At 26.5% G+C, this 20,336-nt stretch overlaps 1 protein-coding gene across 1 annotated transcript; it reads right to left on the reverse strand.

The window, feature by feature from the left end:
- Nucleotides 1-1,179: 1,179 nt before the first annotated feature.
- Nucleotides 1,180-16,230, reverse strand: LOC145839140 (4-galactosyl-N-acetylglucosaminide 3-alpha-L-fucosyltransferase FUT6-like). The gene is made up of 7 exons (XM_082946750.1): nt 16,157-16,230; nt 4,785-4,851; nt 4,352-4,419; nt 3,419-3,532; nt 3,039-3,176; nt 2,210-2,684; nt 1,180-1,206 (listed from the first exon to the last, which is right to left on the reverse strand). The coding sequence occupies exons 1-7, from the start codon at nt 16,228-16,230 to the stop codon at nt 1,180-1,182; spliced, it is 963 nt and encodes a 320-aa protein (XP_082802876.1).
- Between the last annotated feature and the right edge of the window lie 4,106 nt (nt 16,231-20,336).

Consider the following 20,336-nt stretch of genomic DNA (forward strand, 5'->3'; position numbering starts at 1 on the left):
AGCTAGCTCCGTCCCTACTACAAATGAGGGGCGTGTTTTGACTGGTTTCCTGTTTCCTGTGAACCCCATGAAAAAAAAGAAAAAAAAAGAAAAAAAATATTCTTAGAATATCATTAAAAACGTTGTTTATTAACTTTGTTTTGGTTATTTGATAAACTTTGAATAATGAATGTTGAATTTATAACACTGAAAGATAAAAAAGTTTCCTTAACAAAAATGCTCTTTTTTGCCAGCTGAAATAGATTTTAAATAAAATTTCAATTGTGATGTCATAATAGGCACAAGTTATAAAGTAGCATTTTCTATCTAGGAAACTTTTTACTATGATGCTCTTAGTTCCCACTAAAAATTGTTAATTAGTATAAGTAATAACTAATACAGTATTGTTTTTGAACTAGTAAGTACGATTTTACTAAAAAAATGTCCAATACAATCACTAAAATTTTATTTTACTTATTTGATTGTATATAATAATGTTGTGTGAAGTTTTTGTACTTTAAAATTTATATTTTTTGTTTATGTGTCAACCAACTGGGTTTAAACCGTGAAAAGTTCAATTTATAGAGTTTTCAAAATTATCTTTGGACCTGCCAATTTATTCTTTTATCATTTATTGCTATTTTAATATTTTTTTATTTAAGTTTTTTTATTTTTGTATATGTGTTAGCCACAAATTTTGTTCTTGATTTTTTGAATTTTAACTCAGAGAGATTTCAAAATCATTATTAGAATTCCTGCACCATCTGGCTAACATTTAGTTATAATTTAAAGATTTTTTATTTAGTTGTAAAAGTCTAAACATTTTTTGGTAATTACCTAGGATAAAGTTGCACCAATATCAAGCTGAAATTATATTGTGTTTAATATCTTTTTGAACCATGATTTTAAGCTTGTAGGCATGTATATTTGATCTAAAATTATACTTCGTTTTAAACAAACTATATAAATACATAGCTAGAATTAAATTCATTTGTTATAAACTAAAATACTTAATTGATTTTATTTTACAGTACAGTAATGTATATAAGTTATGTATCATTTGATTTGTTTCGAAATAAAAAGGAGTTAAATATTTAAGTTTTATTGGTTTATAATAAATAAGTTTTATTTATGTATTTAGAAAATATAAGTTTTAAGCCTATAATTATGGTAAAAAATAACAATATATTTAATATAAATTCAGCTTGATATTGGTGCGATATCATCCTAGTTAATTAATTACTTTTTTTAGTAAAATTTAAATATTCAAGTCTAAATTATATTAAAAAAAATTTTTATTATAAGTATAACTTTTCCGGCTCTTTTAGTTTTAATTTATCTAAGTTTAGTACAGTATATTAAATGAAATGTATAATATTTTCCCATTACTACTTATATGTTTTTTCTTATTTCTAAGCAAAAAAAAGCATTTTAAACAAAAACTTTTTCAGCTAAATATTGCGTACTTAACTGGCAGTGCATACCTAAGAAATGCGTACGTAAGCGGGAAATTAAGAACTAAAAAAATTGTGAACCCCCTTTGAAAAAAGTCTAGACACGCCGCTGCTACAAATACTATAACTTTTAATAAAAAACTTGAAATTATCTTGCATTAACCGAACTCTAAATTAGTCGGACAGAGTAAGTATAAAATAACGTGTTTAATAATGTGATGTACTTAGTTTTTCTTTAAGCATTAGGGTAAGGCTAACCTTTAGAAAATACAACAATTCTTTAACGGTAGTACCTGTTATATATATTCAGAAATTTCTGAATGATATACAAATTAAATAAATGAGCTACGCTATATTAATTGTATTTAACCAAACAAAAGCATTCAAACTAGTTATTAATAAAACAACAAAATTACCACATAAAAGCTTCGATTTATTTTAAAACAATAGAACTAATCTAAACTAAAACGTAATTGAGTAAAATAAGTTCCTTAACTGACTCAAATTTATTAAGGTGACAAAGAGTTTTATTAAAGTAAAAATTTTTTTAGAAAAGAAATTTTTTAACTTGCTTCTATGAAGCAAAGAATTTTCTTGAAATTTAAAAAAATTAACACATATGATAATAACACTACCTATTAGTATATTAGTGCAAAAGAAAAGATTGGTAGATATTTTCAGTAATAAAATTAAGCATAGACATGTTCAAGTAAACGCTTCTAAATCGTATAAACCCAGATTAGAACTCGTATTTTTAAATTTGTTCTTAAGTTTACCTGAAGTAAAAAAGAACTGTCATACAAACACTCAGGGTTTTCGTCTTTATAAATCCAGTTGTGAATGCTTTCAACCACAACATTTTTCATATGTTCATTGTCTTTTTCACTAATAGTACTGCATAAATTGCACAGACCGATTGTATCGGATTTAACATCTTTATAGTAGGTAGAATCACTTGAAAGGTCAGTTTTTCTCCATTGAAAATACTCTAGATATGCAGTATCGTTTTTATCCAGGTATTCCAGATAATCAGCTAAACCATCCATGCTTTCGAAGTCTTCCATAAAAATTACACTTTTCTCCGGAACATCATAATCTGATTTTTTAGCTCCCCAAACAATTGGAACAGCTTCCATTAGGAGTCCATTTGTGTACAGCTTCTCAGTTATGTAAACCTTGCAGTGATAACTGTTCTCCATTGACAAGTAAAACTTGTACTCTTTGAACTTTTCTTGCGGGAACCATTCATCGCTATAAAAAAAGAAACTACTATTAAAAACCTTTTTGTGCTATTAAAATATCTTAAAGTCTGAGATATTTAGAGCAAAATTTTACTTAAGCTAGCTGTTTATATTGCTACTATTTAATTAAAAAAATTTTAAATCATTTAAATCATGTTATCACAGATGTTAGTAAAATTTTAATATTTATGAGGAAAAAGAAAAGTGCTAGCAACTAAGTTAAATAAAAATACTGTTTAAGTAAAAACCATCAAACAAATAAACAAGATTAATAATTATTTTTAGATTTGTTCCAGTTTTACTTGAAATTAAAAAAGAACTTTTACCTGAAGCACTTTCCCTCCCTGTCAAACCTATCTCCAACTTTGTTTTTTTTTCAGCAGATGACTGATCTTCATTCTCTGTGGCTCCCGGCACTGAATCCCCGCAGTTTGAGGCGACCCACAACAGGAGTTTCTTCTTTTTCTCAAGAACTTGGCTGATTCCGAAGTCTGGGCTTTCTCTGTATTTCTCCTTAAACTTCTCTTAACTCGTTTGCCATGCTCGAGTACGGGGAATAAACGTTTGAGTTTTTTCTAAAGTTTAATTAAAGTTGATATTAGACTTGAAGATGAAAATTTACGAAATAAAATTGTTAACCACATATCACTGTTACAACAATAAACTCATTTTATGTATCAATTAGGCAAAGTTCTATTCTAAGAACTTTACTATTTAGAAAGTCAAAACATTTCCAACACTAACTTGTAAGACATGGTTAGATTAAAATAGTTGTCGTATTCCTTGAAGTAAAAATTTCTCAATTTCAACGCCGGAAGAGCTTCCATAGAATTAAATACAAATAGTTGGTCGTTGAATCTAAATAATGAGAAGTTGATATTTCTATTGAAACGTATTAGCTCAAAGTCATTTTTAGCATAGATATACAGTTCAAAATATTTAAACTTCTCAATCAAACTAAATGTATAAGTTTTCATATGTTTTTGTTTTTATGAATTTTTTGTAAATAATTTTTTTACTTAGTTTTGAAAAACTAAAAAAAGATCATATTAAAAAATATTTTTTTTTATAAATTAAAAACAAAATCCAATTCAACGGTTGATTGTGTAAAGTATTTGCAAAAATAATAACTCTTTATTAGTAAGCAAAAACGTACTTGTAGATAAAAAAGTAGCAACGTTTAAAGAAAGCTACAAAGTGATTTTTATAAATTATTTGTCATATTAAACCACATTAATAATTGTTCGTTAAAAAAAAACAGTTACAGAATGTAATCATAATTTCATAAGTTTTACTACTGTGTATAAAACATGTTTTGAGAGTTTAATTAAATTTAGTTTAAAGAGTTAACAAGAAAAGTACGACCCTGAACATGATCCGATCAACAAACAGAAATATCTTGCCCGCGACCTAGTTTATAGCTAGAATATAAACTATTTAAAATTTTATAAATCGAGCTTTTTTGTATAAAGTTTTTTGTTTTTCTCTTAATTTAATTTTTAATAGACACTACTTCTTGCTAATAAATGTTTAATTATATCTTATTTAATAGTTTATATTACACAATACGAAATTGTGCGACCTGCGAAGACTTTTTATTTTAAGATATTTTGGAAGTAGCTGGTTAGCTTTTTGTTAAATAATTTTATTATTTTAATAAACTATAAGTTTTCTCACCTGTATTCTGGCATTGTTTCTGAATCAATCTCGTTGAAGTGAAAAATAGCTGCACTTGATTCATTGAACTGAAAATATGTTTTAAAAACTATATGAAGCTTTTTATTTGAATTTGAAATTAGTATTAAAGTTGAATATTTTATTTATATATTTAACAAAAATTGCACATATTTTGTAGAGAAATTTGTTTTAAGTTAATGAGTTTAATTAGCTGTTAAACTAAGCATATAAAATTTTATAAGTTAAAAAAAAAGGCATTTTAAGAAAAGTTTAATTACAGCAAAATCTTATTTAGCTAAAAAAGTGTTATTTATAATTTTTTAACTGTTAAGAAAAGTGTTAAACTTAGTTTTACTTTTTTTTTTTTTTATTAAACAGTGATAAAGTAAGAACACTTATACTTTGATACGATCGCTGGTCACTTGACAGTTACCACAGCTATCGGGTAGTGTTTGGTCAAAATTGTATCCAAATGGTTTGTACCAATATAAAATTGTTTTCTGTTTAAAAATGGTTAATGCTTAACAATATTAAAAAAATTGTCATTTATACACTTATAACTTACAGAATATCTATTATAACACTAAAGTATTGAATGAAACAGTTAACTACCGATTTATTTTTTTTAAACCTTACTAGTTATTGCCATACTATAGTCATAATTGTACAACAAGCAAATATTAGTAAAATTGAAGTTTTAAAAGTAAAAAGTGTTTTCACTCCCATACTAGTTACCGCCCCCTGAACTATTTAAACAGCCAAGAAGAGTGTAATATGGCCTTCATTAGCATACTGTACTTAGACTCATAAACTATATGCTACAAAAATAACCTCTATAAAAAGTTTAAGACGATTCAAGTTTGACAGTTTAGGCTCTAAAATCTTTAAGTTTCTATTTGAATAAGACTTTTTTAAGCACTGACGAGGTCTTTGACCGAAACTTAGTCTGTAAAATAATTTTTTGAAAGAATAAATTCATCTTTAAGTTATTGTGAATTATCTTTTATAACAGATATTTTTTATGTTTTATGTATTTTTTACCATCATAATCTATTATAAGTTCATATTTTATACTTTTAAATTACTTTTCAGACTTGTTCTCATAAAGATTAAAAAGTTTATGTTATTTAGTTTGTCATCTAACCTTTAAATTGCATAAAATAAATTTCTGAACAAGCGCATGTATTTGTAATAAAATCAAAACTTACATTTAAATTGCTCTTGACGCTTTCATTCAATACTTGGTTTCTTAGAAGCTTTGGTTGATTTGGCTGTTTTTAATAGTAGTAACCCAAGGTAAGAGAAATGGCATATACTATTTAACAAGCAATTATAACTGCAGTAGTAACAGAAGCTTTTTTGTTATCAGACGCAGTTTTCCAGTTAAATACTTTCACACTCATAGCTATAAGTTACTTGCTTATAAATTTTCTATAAAAGTTTATACTCTTTTTATTAAATTTTTAGGATGTTTTTCATAAAATTAAATTGCCAACGACAGGGTTGCTACTTGTTTTTTTAATTTTTTTCCGGGTTTTCTAAATTTATTCCGGGTTTATAAAAGTACACAATCTTGAGTCTATTTTTAATTAAAGTTAAGTTTACGGTAAGAAATTATATGAAATAGTATAAAAACATTGAAAAATACTGTAAAGCTACTTTAAATATCTCTTTAATAAAATTTATTGATGATGACAAAATTTTTTTATTTATATGTTTGATTTTTTGAGTCTAATCTAAATTTTACTACTGAACATGTAAAAATTCTTAAAATTCCAGGTTTTGCAAGGGTTATATAGTGATTTTTTTACAAAATTTGAGGTATTTTTTTAATCACTCAAATACCAGGTTTAATGGTAAAGTGGCAACCCTGCAACGATAAGTTTTCTAATTATGTTTTAAACAAAACACAACAATAGAATTTAAAAACTAGTTGAAAATGTCAATTTTTTTTTTTGAAAATTTTAATACAAAGTATTACAAACTAAATTGAAATAATAAAAGAAAGATTTTTAATTTAAGTCATATGTGAATTTTGACTAGTTAAACCAAGTTTTTTTTTTAATTTATATATTACTATGATTTAATTATAGTAAAACTTTTATATATATTTATTTTTAATTTAGTATTCTACTTATTTAAACTTGTTGTCCATCTAGGTAAGGGTTTCCAAAACATTTTTTCAAAAGAAACAAAATGCAATATGGTACCCTCAAAAAAATATTCTCATAAAACTACCATCAATCTGCCTATAATCTGCCTAAGAACTTTTTTTTATTTTTTTATTTGCTCTTTATCATCAACTGTGGCCAACCTGGGGGTCACGAGCAGCAAAGGGGCAAAAGGGCAAAATGGGTGCATAAGCAGCAAATGAGCCACAGAGTGGCAATGAGGTCATAATTTGAAACTTACACTAGATATTCTGTAGTTGTTGATGAATAGCAAAACAAAAGGTCTTAGATGTTTTTTGTGGTAGTTTTGAGACTCACACTAGACATTATGAAGTTGCTGATGAAAAGCAAAAAAAAGCTTAAATGTTTTTTATAGTAGTTGTTAAGTAATCTTGGTACAAGGGAGCCTTTGCTTTTTTAATTTCTTTAAAAAGGGCCGTTTTAAAGTAAGTTTGGGAAACCCTGATTTAGTGCAACTTAAGTTATAACATCAAAACCCCCTTAAATTCTATAACTGCCCTCAAGAGGCCACTTAGCTAAGTTTGGAAAACTCTGATCTAGGGTTTTTCTGTTATTTAATAAAATTTTTTCTGAAGTGTCTTTAAATAAAACGCTTTTAAAAAATGTATTTAGTGACTACTATATGTAACATAACTTGCAAAATAAAAGTTGAAAAAAAATGTCTTCTAAAATTGTTAACAAACAGGGTTGCCACTCTCTGAGTCAAAAAATCTTCCCTGAGTGACCAGAAACTTTCTTGAGTAGTTTCAAATTTCGCTGAGTTTTCCTAAGTTTTTTCCAAATTGTTAAAATTTTTATTATTTATTAAAAAGTTACAATATTAATTCTAAGAATATTAAAGAACTAGCCGCAAAGCTAAACATTTTCTAAACACACACTTAGAATAAACAAAACTAATTTTTTTGACCAAAATGTTTAAACTGGATTAACTAAATCTCATTGTAGATCTAGAAAAAATTTTCTTAGATTTCTTAAAAATTTTTTTAAATTTCCCTGAAATGTAAAAAAAAAAAAAACTGCCCTTAGTTTCCCTGAGATTTTCTACAACTTGAAAACTCCCTGAGTTTCCCTGAAGTCCCTGAGTTCCCTTAGTGTGTGGCAACCCTGAACAAAACATTAAGAGTTCTCATTCTTTTTATTTCATTATATAACTTTTTTATCAACAAAAAAGTTAAAAATAAAATAGTATAAATTTCTTCAACTGATACAGACATAATAATAATTAATTATCTTTGTAAAATATTTTTTAAGAGATAACAATCAAAACTCTAAGAATTGTTTAGAAATGTTTAGAAATGTTAGTTATTTATAATTTTGAGGCACTTTGTATTGCCCTTTGAAGTTATTTTTTAAATAGATTCTATTTGAATAAAATTTACAATTTGAAAATCCGCTTTGCGGTGAAACTGAGTAATAATTAATTCTCAAAAATAATAAATTTTTAATTATCAATCTCCTATTAGTGGATAGATTACTGTGTCCTATTTATTTGTTCTAAACTCTATAGTATAATGTCATTATATTAATGACATGTTTAGTATTGAGTTAACTTAAATAGTCAAATTTTGGAAAACTATAAACTTTACCAATATTTTGATGAAAATTTCATAATAAAGGACTTAGGAAATCTGCTTTATTTATATCCAATTTCAATTGCTGTTGGATTGAATGATTAAAACTTTGGTTCACATCAATTCATTATCTACAACCAACTAAGAGTAACTAAACTTTATTTATGAAAACTTAACATTTTTAATGTAAAACTTAACTTTTTAGTTTTAAAAACAACGCATAATCATCGTTTATAACTATATAAAAAAAATTAATTGAAAATTCGAAGTAATTTCATTATTTTTAAGTTTAATTTTTTAATGACATTAAACTCAAATTGTTTTTCAAATATACTTCCAATGATTGTAAGGATTTAAGGAAAAACTTTAAACTTTCTAATTTTTAAATGTTATGAGTTCAATATTAAAATTTTTAAAGTTTAGCTAAAAAGTGCAATCAATCTAACATTCTATTTGAAAATTCTTATTAAACAACGTTTTTATTGAATAAACAGTTACATTAAATTTGTTTCAAAACAAAGCATAACTGATAGGTAGTATGTTTTTTTTTAAACTAATCCAAATGGACCTTAAAAAAATTATTATAAAAATATTTTATTTTAGGACACAGTACACGAAAAAATATTACGGTTATCGAGTCGCACACTACGAATACCTTTTAATGTCTTGTCCACTACAATAATAGTTTGAAATGTCAACTTGAACTAATTCGTTTCAATAAGTTTTGTTTTTTTAGCAAAAATTCTTTTAAAAAAGATTTTATTCGTTTTTCAGTATTATGTGTATCAAAAAAAAAGAAAACTAAACACATAACAAAACTAACTGAATGAAACTTACGATTCTAAAGTTTTCTGCTATTCTACTGTTTGAAAATCAAAATAATTTTATTGAAAACAAAACGATTTAAAGTAACAACGACATACTTGTTTGATTTTATTAGTAAATAAACACAATTGTTTTTTAAATAATTTTGTTCCGGTACAATTTTATTTTTTTGAGTTACACCATTACTTTCTTCATATATTATTATAGTCTAGTTACTTGACTCTAGTAGGAATTTTTCACTATACATTTGTCAACTTACTACTAGATACAACTGTGTGGTTAATGCATAACAATTTTAACATTTTCTAATCTTGGTAAATAATACGTCATAATGAGTTTACCTTTTTATTTAATTAAATACAGTATGGCTAAGAAGTTGTTAAATTAAGTAAACAAAACTTTACAAGCAACAATTAGTTAATAATTGATTTATTTTTGCTTATAAAATTTTGATAACTTAACTTTATTAACTTATTAGCAATACTGTATTTAATTAGAATACTAAGTTAAGTTTATTATGTCAATTATCAAGTTCTTAAATTGTTAACGTTGTTATACTTTATTAGTTGTACACAATGGTATTTCATAAGTTTACAAAGAGACAAAAAAACTGATAAAGTCTAATAAAAGAAAAAAAGATTTGTTGTTACTACTAAACAACGTTATTTTTATATAATTGTAAGTATTCTTATTACAGTTAAAATTATTAAGTTCTATAATAACAAATAGTAACATTAATTGTAAATAAACTAAATATTTCCCTACTCTGTTGCCAACTGACATTTGACATACAAATGGTTTTGTAAAATTTGATTTTTATTTTATTTTATACTGTTGAATAGTAATATAGTTTATTATTAACAGTTTGATAAGCTGTTAATGCAGGAAAAAAAATATCTAGGTATTTAGGTCTTTGTAGGAATTTTTTTTTTATAATGTCTTTACTATTACTAAATTTTTTTAATCATGTCTAAATTAACAAAATAATGTTAAGCGAACATCCGATATCAATTTAAATAAATCGTAAACATAGCAACTGTGAGATTGGTAAAGTCGTGAAATATAAGTTAAACTGTTACTTTACCAAAGAAAACATAAAGTTTATCAGTAAGATTAGATTATTGATATTAGGATATAAGATAAAGTTCTAAATTAAAAAAAAATTGTTATTCAAAATCAGAATAATAATAAACAAATGTGTTAAAGTTGTTTACTGTAATTTAATACTAAAACATTTTTATTAGTAATTCGTGCTCAAAATAAAAGATCATTTGACTTACAATTGTAGTCTAAAAACAAGTTTCAAAAACGTTGTTTTTGAAAATATTTCAGTACTTAAATCGAAAATAGCAAAAGTTATCAAAATGACTAAAGAGTTTACGAAAAGCTACTAATCTAAACTATTAAGTTTTTAAACCATATATCATTTAAACCATGCAAAACCACAAAAAAGACATTTTAAGCTTAGCACTGCTTAAACTTAATGGTACAGGACGTAAATAACTTCATAAACATAAAGTTTCTTGAAACATATGTTTAGATTAGAATTTCTATTTTTGTTTTGATTATTTAAAAATATGACACAATTGTTAAACTTTAAACAAATACAGTTTTAAGACACCTGAAAATATCAGGACAGTTTTTCTTATAGACTTTGAATGATACTTAGTTCCATTATTTGGTTTATTATAAAGAAATAGAACTAGATTTTAAAAATTTCTTATTTTGGGATTAAAAGAAATATGGACAGTTTAAGGTCACTCAGAACAGTTTTTTCGACTCTAAGAGTGGCAAGTTTATTCTATACATTTATTATTTGTAAAACTTTTGAATATTAGTTTAAAAAACTTTCTTTAAATGCAAAAAAGTAGGTGCTGTACACCCAGCCGGTTTAGTTTCGACTGCCGGTCGTCATGCGTAAAAAGTTCACGTCCCAATAGAATTACCATCTCTGTCTGAAAAAGACGATTAATCATTACAAGGTTTACAATCTGATTGCACATCGGGTTAACAAGAAAGCTAGCCGCTGACTGCATTCTTACATACTTGCGTAGTGGTCCCCATAGGGGGCGGTCACCGGTACTGGAGCTCATAACGCAAGGGCTGGCAATCGAAAAACCAAAACCGCTGGACTATACAAGCGCCTGCCTGTCTACTATTTTTATTGTACAAAACTATTGAGTTTTAAAATGATGCAATAAAAAAACAAATTACTATCTTAAAAAAGTAGTAATTTTGAACATTGTTGTTTTAAATTAGTTTTCAAATTGTTGAGTCTCGTCAAACCTCGATGGTGGGTTAAAAATAATTTTTAATCAAAAACTACAGTAATGTTAAATCAAATGCTTGTGGTATTTTAATGATTTTTAAGTAGTGAATATTTAAGTAAGAACAGAATATAAGGGATGGATTCAAAACTATCGGTTTTTTTCATTATTAAACCAGTAAGAACATAGCTGCTTTTATCTTTTAAGAAGAACAAATTTTTGCTTTTGTTTCGATATTCAATTGATATAATAAACTCCACTTAAAACATATATAATAAAAATAGGAAATAGTCAAAATTGCACGGAGACAAAATTCTACGAGTGATAGTTTTGCACAGAGGGTCATTTTGCACGATAGTAAAAATAAAAAAATAATATATAAAAGATAAGCTAATGGAAAAAAAAAGCTACCGATCGAGGGTAAGGGTTAGGGATAACTGTTATAATTAAAATAAAAAATTTAACAAATAAAATTTATTAAAAAAAGTAAACTAAATAAAAAACTTCTAAACAAATAAAATAAGCTACGGATTGAGGGTAATAGTTATAGGTAACAGTGATGAAAAAAGTTAAAAAAAAAACAACTAATAAAAATTATCGAAAAAAGAAAAGTTTTTTCTCCGAAATTGAGTAGTCGTGCACCCTATATATGTAGATGTTTGGACCTGGTATATAATTTATAATGTATATTAATTTGAAAAACGTTACTTAAAGTTTGTTTGAAAAGGTCACAATAAAGAAAACCGAATTTTCAATCCATTCGGATTTAAGAGTAATGACATTACAATACAATAATTTGAGCTGGTAGAGCTTGAAGCAACAAAACTGGAATAGGGTCGATAGAAAGTTAGACACTTTAGGACAACTTAGAATTAATAAATCCTATGGTAACTCAGGCTAGTTTTTTATAGTCATGATGACTCAGCTGGTATAGAGTTATTTAAATTCAGGGTGGTTTTAAGAATTTTAAAAACTCCATATACTATTTTTAATTTAAGAATAAGATATTGTAGTTACACATTTTGATAATATGATTTTAGTTTAAAAACATAATTTATGTTGATTTTGAAAAGATTATAAAAACAATAAGAATTATAAAAAGGTCTTAAAAACTTCAGGATGACTCATGACCGTTTAACGTCATGCAGGACAGATTCTTGCAAGGTTGCCACACACTTAAGATAACTCAGGATAAACTTAGTCTGTAAGAGTATTTTATGTACTTTAAAAATCGTATTCCTGTAAATAGTAAAACTGATTAAGGTATATAGAGTCTTTTAATTAATCGATTATAGTTAATTTTTCAATACAAATTGTTTTGAAAATGTTCTCCAAAAGAATATTTGAAAAGACAATGGTTATAACTAATCTAAGTGACACATAAACTATGATTACTTACTCTCTAAAATATAAGGTAGTTATTACAGAAATCAAAATTATAACTATTATAATTGTTTTCAAATTGACTGTCAGATATAGAAAATTTAAGTGTTATTATAGTGTCCTTTTAAATTGTTCTTATAAGTTTCAATTACAATCATTTTTTATCCAAAAATTCTCTGTTAAGTTGGTGAAATATTCAAAACATTTTTATTTATAAAAGTGATTAAATCTACATAAATATAAAATTTCTGACATAATATTTAGTAATTAAAGTAAGGGATAATAGCTTGATATTTTATTTTAATAAAATTTGAAAATTCAAAGTATTAGAACTATAGCCAGTATCTAGGGCACTGTAAGACCTTAGGAAACTGAAATCATATTACCCAATTGATGTAAAAGAATAAATAAACCCAACTTTTTTTAAAGTTTACCGAAGTTAAGCTTATGGTTTTTATTATTGATTTCTTGGAGTCTTTCCTGAAATATACTATTGAAAACAAATCTGAAAATTGATTCAATAAATAAACTGTTTAATCAAAATCTACAACTATGTTGAATTAAATGTCGGTGGTAATTCATTTTTTTTAAGTATTAGTGACATAGTTGATAAAAATTAATTAAAATACAAAAAGTAGGCGCTGGACAGCCATCATATTTGGTTTCGGTTGCCGGCCCTGCGTACCAAGCTCACGTCCCAATGGAATTACCATCTCCGTCTGAAAAGACGATCAATACTTAGGTTTACAATCCATAACACATTGGGTTAACAAGAGTGCTAGCGGCTGATCGCATTCTCATGTACTTGCGTAGTCGTCTAAATAGAGAGCAGCCTTCGGGACTCGAAATCGGGATGCAGATTCGGCGGTCGGAAAACCAAACCGCTGGGCCACACAAACCTCTAGTTACAGTATAAAAACCATTGAATTTCATAATCATGTAAAAAAAATTGAATTGTTTTTTAACCGGTTACATCGTGTATAAAATTAAAGAAAACAAGTTCGAGTCTCGGTGGTTGCTCTTTATGGGGACGACTACGCAAGCATATAAGAATGCAATTAGCGGCTAGCACTCTTGTTAATATTTTTTACTGTATATTAAAAGCTCTAATAACTTAAAATTCGGAACAAAAAGTTTATTAGATATTATTTATATCTTTTGAAGTCATGAAGTTAAATATGTTCTTTGTTCTGATAAAATAAGATTAGCACAGGTTATAATTGATTAATATAGAATGTATGGTTTAATTGTATACTTATATTGCAAACAATTAGAAATAACTTATTATAAAGTTTTTTTAAAGTTATACATTTTATTATATCTAAACTTCAATTACCGATTAATGAGTGGTTAAATAAGTGTACATTACAAAATATTATTGTTTGAAAAGTAAAAAACGTTCAATATTCGATTATGAACAAGTATTTGTTAAAATGTTAATTTGTGGTAAAAAAACATTGAGACAATATTCTATTTTTGTATCTTTAGGAATCACTAATCGATGAATAAAAAATATTTTTTTATTAACATATCTATGATAAACTGAAGAGCACAAAGCTTTTAATTCAAAAGCATTATAAAAAATAACATTCAGAATATTATGAAGCTTAGTTTTTAATTGCAAGATGGTTTTAGAAAAATACTTTTCGTTTTAATATTTATAAGTTAGTTCAGTTAGATCTGAGTATCAAAAGTATTGTGATATTAAATTTTAAACAAACCAGTTTTTAGTTTTTAAAATAGTATACAATCGTAAAAATATACTAAAATAAGTTCTTAGTAAAACGTTTTTTGGTAAAATGACTTTTTTTACACAAACATAGATGTCAAAAAAAAAAGAAATAGAATTAATACAAATGAAGCGATCAATGTTATTCCTCAAAATCGAATAAACAAAACCTATATCAGAATTTTTAAATCTTTTTCTTTAAATTAATAAAATAACCTGTAACCTAAATAGTATTCTTTTATTTTACATCACTTAAATTTTTATAAGAGCCTAAATTTAAATTAGGTTGATGATGAAAATAAGTTTATTGTTAAAAACTACTACAAATAGCAAAAAAGTCTGAGAAATGGTCTTTGAAAATCTAAATAACATAAAAAACAAGATAACAGTTTTCTCAAAATATTTCTAATATCTAATTTAAGCATTTCTATGAAAATTACACAGCTGGAACTTTAGAATTTCTTACGTTATCTTTTATAAAAATTTAATTTGAGTTTACGAGGGACTCTACAGTTTTTAAAATTGTGTTTGAGTAAAAGTTGCAACTATATTAAGTTTTCAAATTTTCCCATCTCATTTAGTTCTTGCTTGGCATTAATCGATTCATTTTTTATGCCAATTAAAATGTACAAATTTTCCTTGTTATTCTTGTTGGTGATGAATTGACGAAAAACTGTCTTCACATTGATAGTGTGATGAAAAACACACTGACACTAACTTTTGTAGGAAAAAGAGTTGGACACAAGTCGATGAGATGTGTTCTTCAGTTGAATCAATCTGTTGACTTGCATCATGGCTTATGATTTGTTAGCTGTTAGTTTCAATACTTTTTTTTGCTGCTGCACATTCATTGTTTGTCAAACAATCTCTAAGGATTTTATTGACTCTTTTGAAAGTTATATACACGCTCCCGAGCTGATCTTTCGAGTTTTCTTCAAGCGTTTATTGAGCTCTGCCGCATCCTTTGCGATGAGCTATTGCTTGCAAATGATCGGAGATGAGAACTTTCTGTAACATGCTTCTGGTCTTATCAGTGGTTTTGCCATTACAGTGCGATTTTTTCGTTTGCAATCAAGAATAAAACCTCGAGAATGTACTCGTGTGCGAGATGACGACCAGTTTTTTGCTTTCTTTAAGAATTTCTTTTCGTAAACTTCTTTGTTGAATGCTAGTCGAAATGGAGTGCTAGCATTCTTTGTAGCACCCCGTCTCGACTAGCATGCCACAAAGTGTCTTTTTTTTTTGTCGCAATTAATTTTTTTGCCTTCTCTGTGTGCGTCAGTTATTTTCTGTAGAATTGTTGTCAACCTTTCATTATATGTTTTTTCAAAACGATTTCTTTTTTAAACTTGTTTAAGTCAATCTTTTCAATTCCGTTTTTGGCACTTCGTCTTCTGGAACATCTTCAATCCAAAGCGTAAGATGCTTGAAAAGTTCTGAAAACATAAGAACTATTGTTTTGTGAGTGTTACAGTGGCCACCCTGTTTATTAAATAAAAAATGTAAATGGTGGTAAAATAGTACAACAGACCTAATTTATAAGCTACTATGAAAATATAATGAAAATAAAGATTAAATTTCGACTGAGTGGCCAAAAAACCTGGAATGTTGAACACAAATCACTAAAAAACCTAGAAAAGACAGCAACTTTAAATATGTAAAGTGGAAATTAACAATTTTTACATGTTAAGTAGTAAAATTTTGACTTGATGCAAAAATCTATCATACATAATATAGATTAAAAAACTGAATATATTTCTAATTACTTCAAGGAACATTTCTATACTAAAAAATCATACTGAGTAATTTTAATATCATATAAATATAAACTAACATACCTGTGAAGAACGATGTCCTTTTCCAAAGGTTGAGCACAGCCATCCCATTTCTTCACGGTCTTGTTTGAAGTCATTAATTAATTTAACTTTTATATAAAATTTATCTGAAAAAAATGATTGTTTATCTAGTGCAATTGACAAGTTTATGTTAACATTATTTTGAAGAATAACATCAGAGCAAGTTTTTTCATCAACAATAGATGTAGTAAAGATGTTCATCATTTGTTATTCTTCAGCCCCCTTATAAAATTTGTTTTAAATAAAATTCTTATTTAGTAATATCATAAGTTAAACCATAAATAATTAAATTCACCTCACTGAAATCTAGCTAATAAATTACGTAAAAACTTAGCCATATGTTAGAAACTAAAAAAAAAGTCTAAAACTATTTTTATAGGGCTTCGTTATTATTTTCTCAGCAAACTAATTAGTAATAATAAATTAAATTAACTGGTATATCATTGTTAATAATTTCAGTAACACAAAGAAAAACTGTACTTTTAAAATTATTTCTATAGCTTCTTTTAGCTTTAAGTTAATAGTTTATTAAGTTACTTGTAGAAATTTGGTTAACAGAAGTCAACAATGTAAAAGTAACAGAAGAAGGAGAGTTCTATGAACCTGAAGATGTTTTGGCTGCACTAAATGTGTTAGAAGAGTACTGGGATTATTTATTATAGTATTAGAAGACAACAAATAAAAAGAGCTTAAAGTGTTTGAGCCTAAAGGATAAGAAATTTTTTTAATAACGAGGGAATTTTTTTTTTAAGTACGAAAAAACACAGTTGAGAAAGAATAAAAACTGTTTAAAACTTTTCTTAACAATAGTAAACTCAGGCGTTTTCAAACACTTTTCTGCAAACGGGGCAAGTGTTGTGGTCAGCGAGCCAACCCTCCGCGCACTCCTGGCAAAAATTGTGTTTGCAGTCGAGTTGCATCAACTTCCTCCCAGCTTCGAATTCACCCATGCAGACTGCGCACTGTTCACCAGCCATTGACTTGTCTGCTTCGAACTTGCGAAACTTTTGGATTCTTGCCTCGGTGAGACCCTTGTGCAACTTATTTCTTACAACTGCTATTTGCTGTTGCAACGACTCGTGCTGCTCTTGTATGAACTTTTCTATTTCATGAAGGTCTTTTTCCTCTTGAACAACCCTCGCCTTCTTTTCTTTTAAACTCAAAATTGTATTTTCAAGTTTTTTCTTATGCTCTGAACCTTCTTCTAAATTCGTTTTAACTTCGTCATTTTCCAGGCTCATTGCGCGCATCATCATCCTAAATAGCAGTTCTTGCTCAAATTCCCTTTGTTGTTTTTCAAACATTTCCAACATATCATCAAGCTTTTGCTGATTATATCTGATATTTTCCCAGCTTTTCTTGATCTGAATAGCGTTCTGCTCCTTATCATTATCTATCAGTTGTTGAAAGTCATCCAAGTCACTCATTTCTGTCAGTGCCTGCAGAAATTGATGCCTTCCCTGAAAAAGTCTTTCAACAATATCTATCTTGTCCGCTAGAGGAATCTGCAATGGTAACATAGTTTATTGAAACATATTAGGTTCGTTTCAAAACGTTACTTAAATAGTTTAATAGGAAACGGCTAAATTTCACGAAGACAAAATTGCCCGAGGTTACGAAATTGCAAGAGTGCAAAAAATTGCATGAAGCCAAAATTGCACGAGGGAACAAAATTGCACCACGGGTTAATTCTGCACGAGAGTAAAAAAACAGAACAAATAAAATAAAAACAAAAAAAATAAAAATAAAAACAGAAAAAAAAACTTAAAGATAATTTAATATCAAAAAGTTACTAACCGAGGGTAAGGGTTAGGGGTAACAGTGATAGTAAGAATAATAATAAAAAAATAACTAACAAAAGTTACTGTTAAAAAAATATCAAAAAAAAAAGGCTAGCGACTGAGAGTAAGCGTTAGGGGTAATAGTGGTAGTAAAAAAAAAATAGAAAAATTTAAAATTAAAAAAAAAACTATTACTGAGAGTAAGGGTTAGGGGCAACAGTGATAGTAAAAAAAAATCAATAAAAAAAAATTAATAACAAAGTAAAAAATACTCTCAGTGCAAAATTGTCTGCTAGTACAAAAGTGTCTTCGTACACATAAGTTTCTTTGTGCAAAAGTATCTGTGTGCAATTTTGTCCACTCGTGCAATCTTGTCCCCTCGAGCAACGTTGTACGCTCGTGCAAATTTGACAGCTACCCAGTTTAACAAGTTTCAGTTTTCAACAAAAATCCATGATAAACTTAAGTAATTTTTTAACATTTATTTTGTACTATTATAGGTTAAAAAATTTATAAATCTTTGAAATGTAACCAAGTAGTCCACACAAAAATTTAATGACAAACTTAAAGACACTTAGTAACGTTTTAATATTTTTTGATTTATAATATATAGTATAACAAACCATTTGTGAAACCATAGATTCATGTCTACTTTCCTGAACATTATCCATGCCTGCTGAAATAAGCGTTACTAACTTTTTTGCTAGAAATAGTTAAAAAAAAATTGTTGTTAATATTGTTGTACAAGTCAAAACGAATGTGACAAATCATTGAGGCAAAACATTTTACGTGAAAAAAAAACAATTAAAAACTTATATTGCTTTTCCCAACAATTAAAAGCACAAACACTGTTAAATATTTGAAATATAAATAAAGAAGCTGATAATTTAATTTAGGAAATCTTATAAAAATAATAGTTTTTAGGCGAATATTAGAATTTATATAAAAAAATATTAATTAAAAAAAAAACATTATTTACAGTAGACATACTTTAGTAAAATAAAATTAGAATCAAGCTAAAAAAAGAAGCTTTTATTTTATTTTCAAATTTTATTTAATCTGTAATTACAATTTCTTGTTTTAACTATATAATTTTTAAACCAGCAGATTAAAAGCTTATAAATAATAAAGTTATTAGTTTTTACAACTTTTAAATGAAAAATATTAAGTTCATTAAATTTTTTTACTTTGGTAAGATTTAAAAACTATTTTTTTTCATTAGATCATGATATGGGTTTTACAGTTTTTATCTTTTTATCTAATTATTTTAAGTCGTATATTTACCTAAGTCAGTTTATTAATGACTTTTGAAACATATTAAGTTATAGAAATTCTGATAAAAATACTACTTTTTCTCTTTAACACAACAAAATTAATTTCACTATTATATTAAAAGTAATATTTACATATTTACATTTAAGGTATGATACTTAGTAACACTTATTGTGGATGAAATAAAATTAACAAACAATTTTATTTGAATTAAAGTTAAATAAGGTTTTGGTAATAAACTCAAATGTCTTTAAACAAATTCTTAACAGTGTGATACAATTGTAACAAAATGTAGAGCTTTTTTAACTTATATAGCCTTAAGGTTGCATCAAAAATAATTTAATCAAGCAAAACACAAAACAAAAAAGGGTCTAAAACTATAAACCAGCATGATTAAATGTAACAGGAGAGCACTAATTAATAAACAAGAAAATCTTTCTTCCTACATAACTTTGGTTGTTTAAATAAATGTATATAACTTCAGTTTTGACTGGGTCTAAAATATTGTTACAACTTTTTAATTTTTTTTTTTCGTTTCATTATAACTTATTCTACAAATTGGATTTTTAACTAAATGTTCTGATATTGAAGATATATTCATTGTATTTGAAGTTGTTATACTCATTGTCTTGAGCTGATTGTTAATATTTTATTTTACACACTTTGGAATGTGCTCTTTAACTGTAGTTTCAAATTACCGATATGTTAATATCAGTTTCAAAAGACTCTAGCAATTGAATGTTTGGGACATCCGTTCTTTTTTATCATTTTTTTTTGTATATTAAACTTAAACTCAAAAATTTCTGGAGAACATATTTTCTTGGGAACATGTCAAATATGCACAAATACATTTTTACACGAAAGATATAATATAACCGAAGAGAAACTTTTGGACGAAGACGTTCTTGCAGTAAGAGACAACATTGCGAGAAGACACTTTTGCACAAATGGTCAGTTTTGCACTATAGTAAAACAAATATATAAAACTAAAATATTAAATAGAAAAAATAAAATAAATAAAAAAGATAAACTAAAAAAAATAAAATACCGTCTGAGGGTAAGGGTGAGGGGTAATAGTAATAGTAAAAATAAGTTGTTGATTAGCTAAA

The sequence above is a fragment of the Thalia democratica genome, chromosome 6, assembly GCF_965202585.1.
Source record: "Thalia democratica chromosome 6, ktThaDemo2.hap1.1, whole genome shotgun sequence".
NCBI lineage: Eukaryota > Metazoa > Chordata > Thaliacea > Salpida > Salpidae > Thalia > Thalia democratica.

Bases quoted from the DNA above. Each gene is read 5' to 3' on its own strand.
- LOC145839140 (XM_082946750.1), bottom strand. From the start codon at position 16,230: ATGACTTCAAACAAGACCGTGAAGAAATGGGATGGCTGTGCTCAACCT. The intron at 3,177-3,418 runs GTTAGTGTTGGA...GGAGAAATACAG, and splicing joins AATCTAACCATGTCTTACAA to AGAAAGCCCAGACTTCGGAA. The intron at 2,685-3,038 runs GTTGGAGATAGG...CTTTTTTTATAG, and splicing joins TCTGCTGAAAAAAAAACAAA to CGATGAATGGTTCCCGCAAG.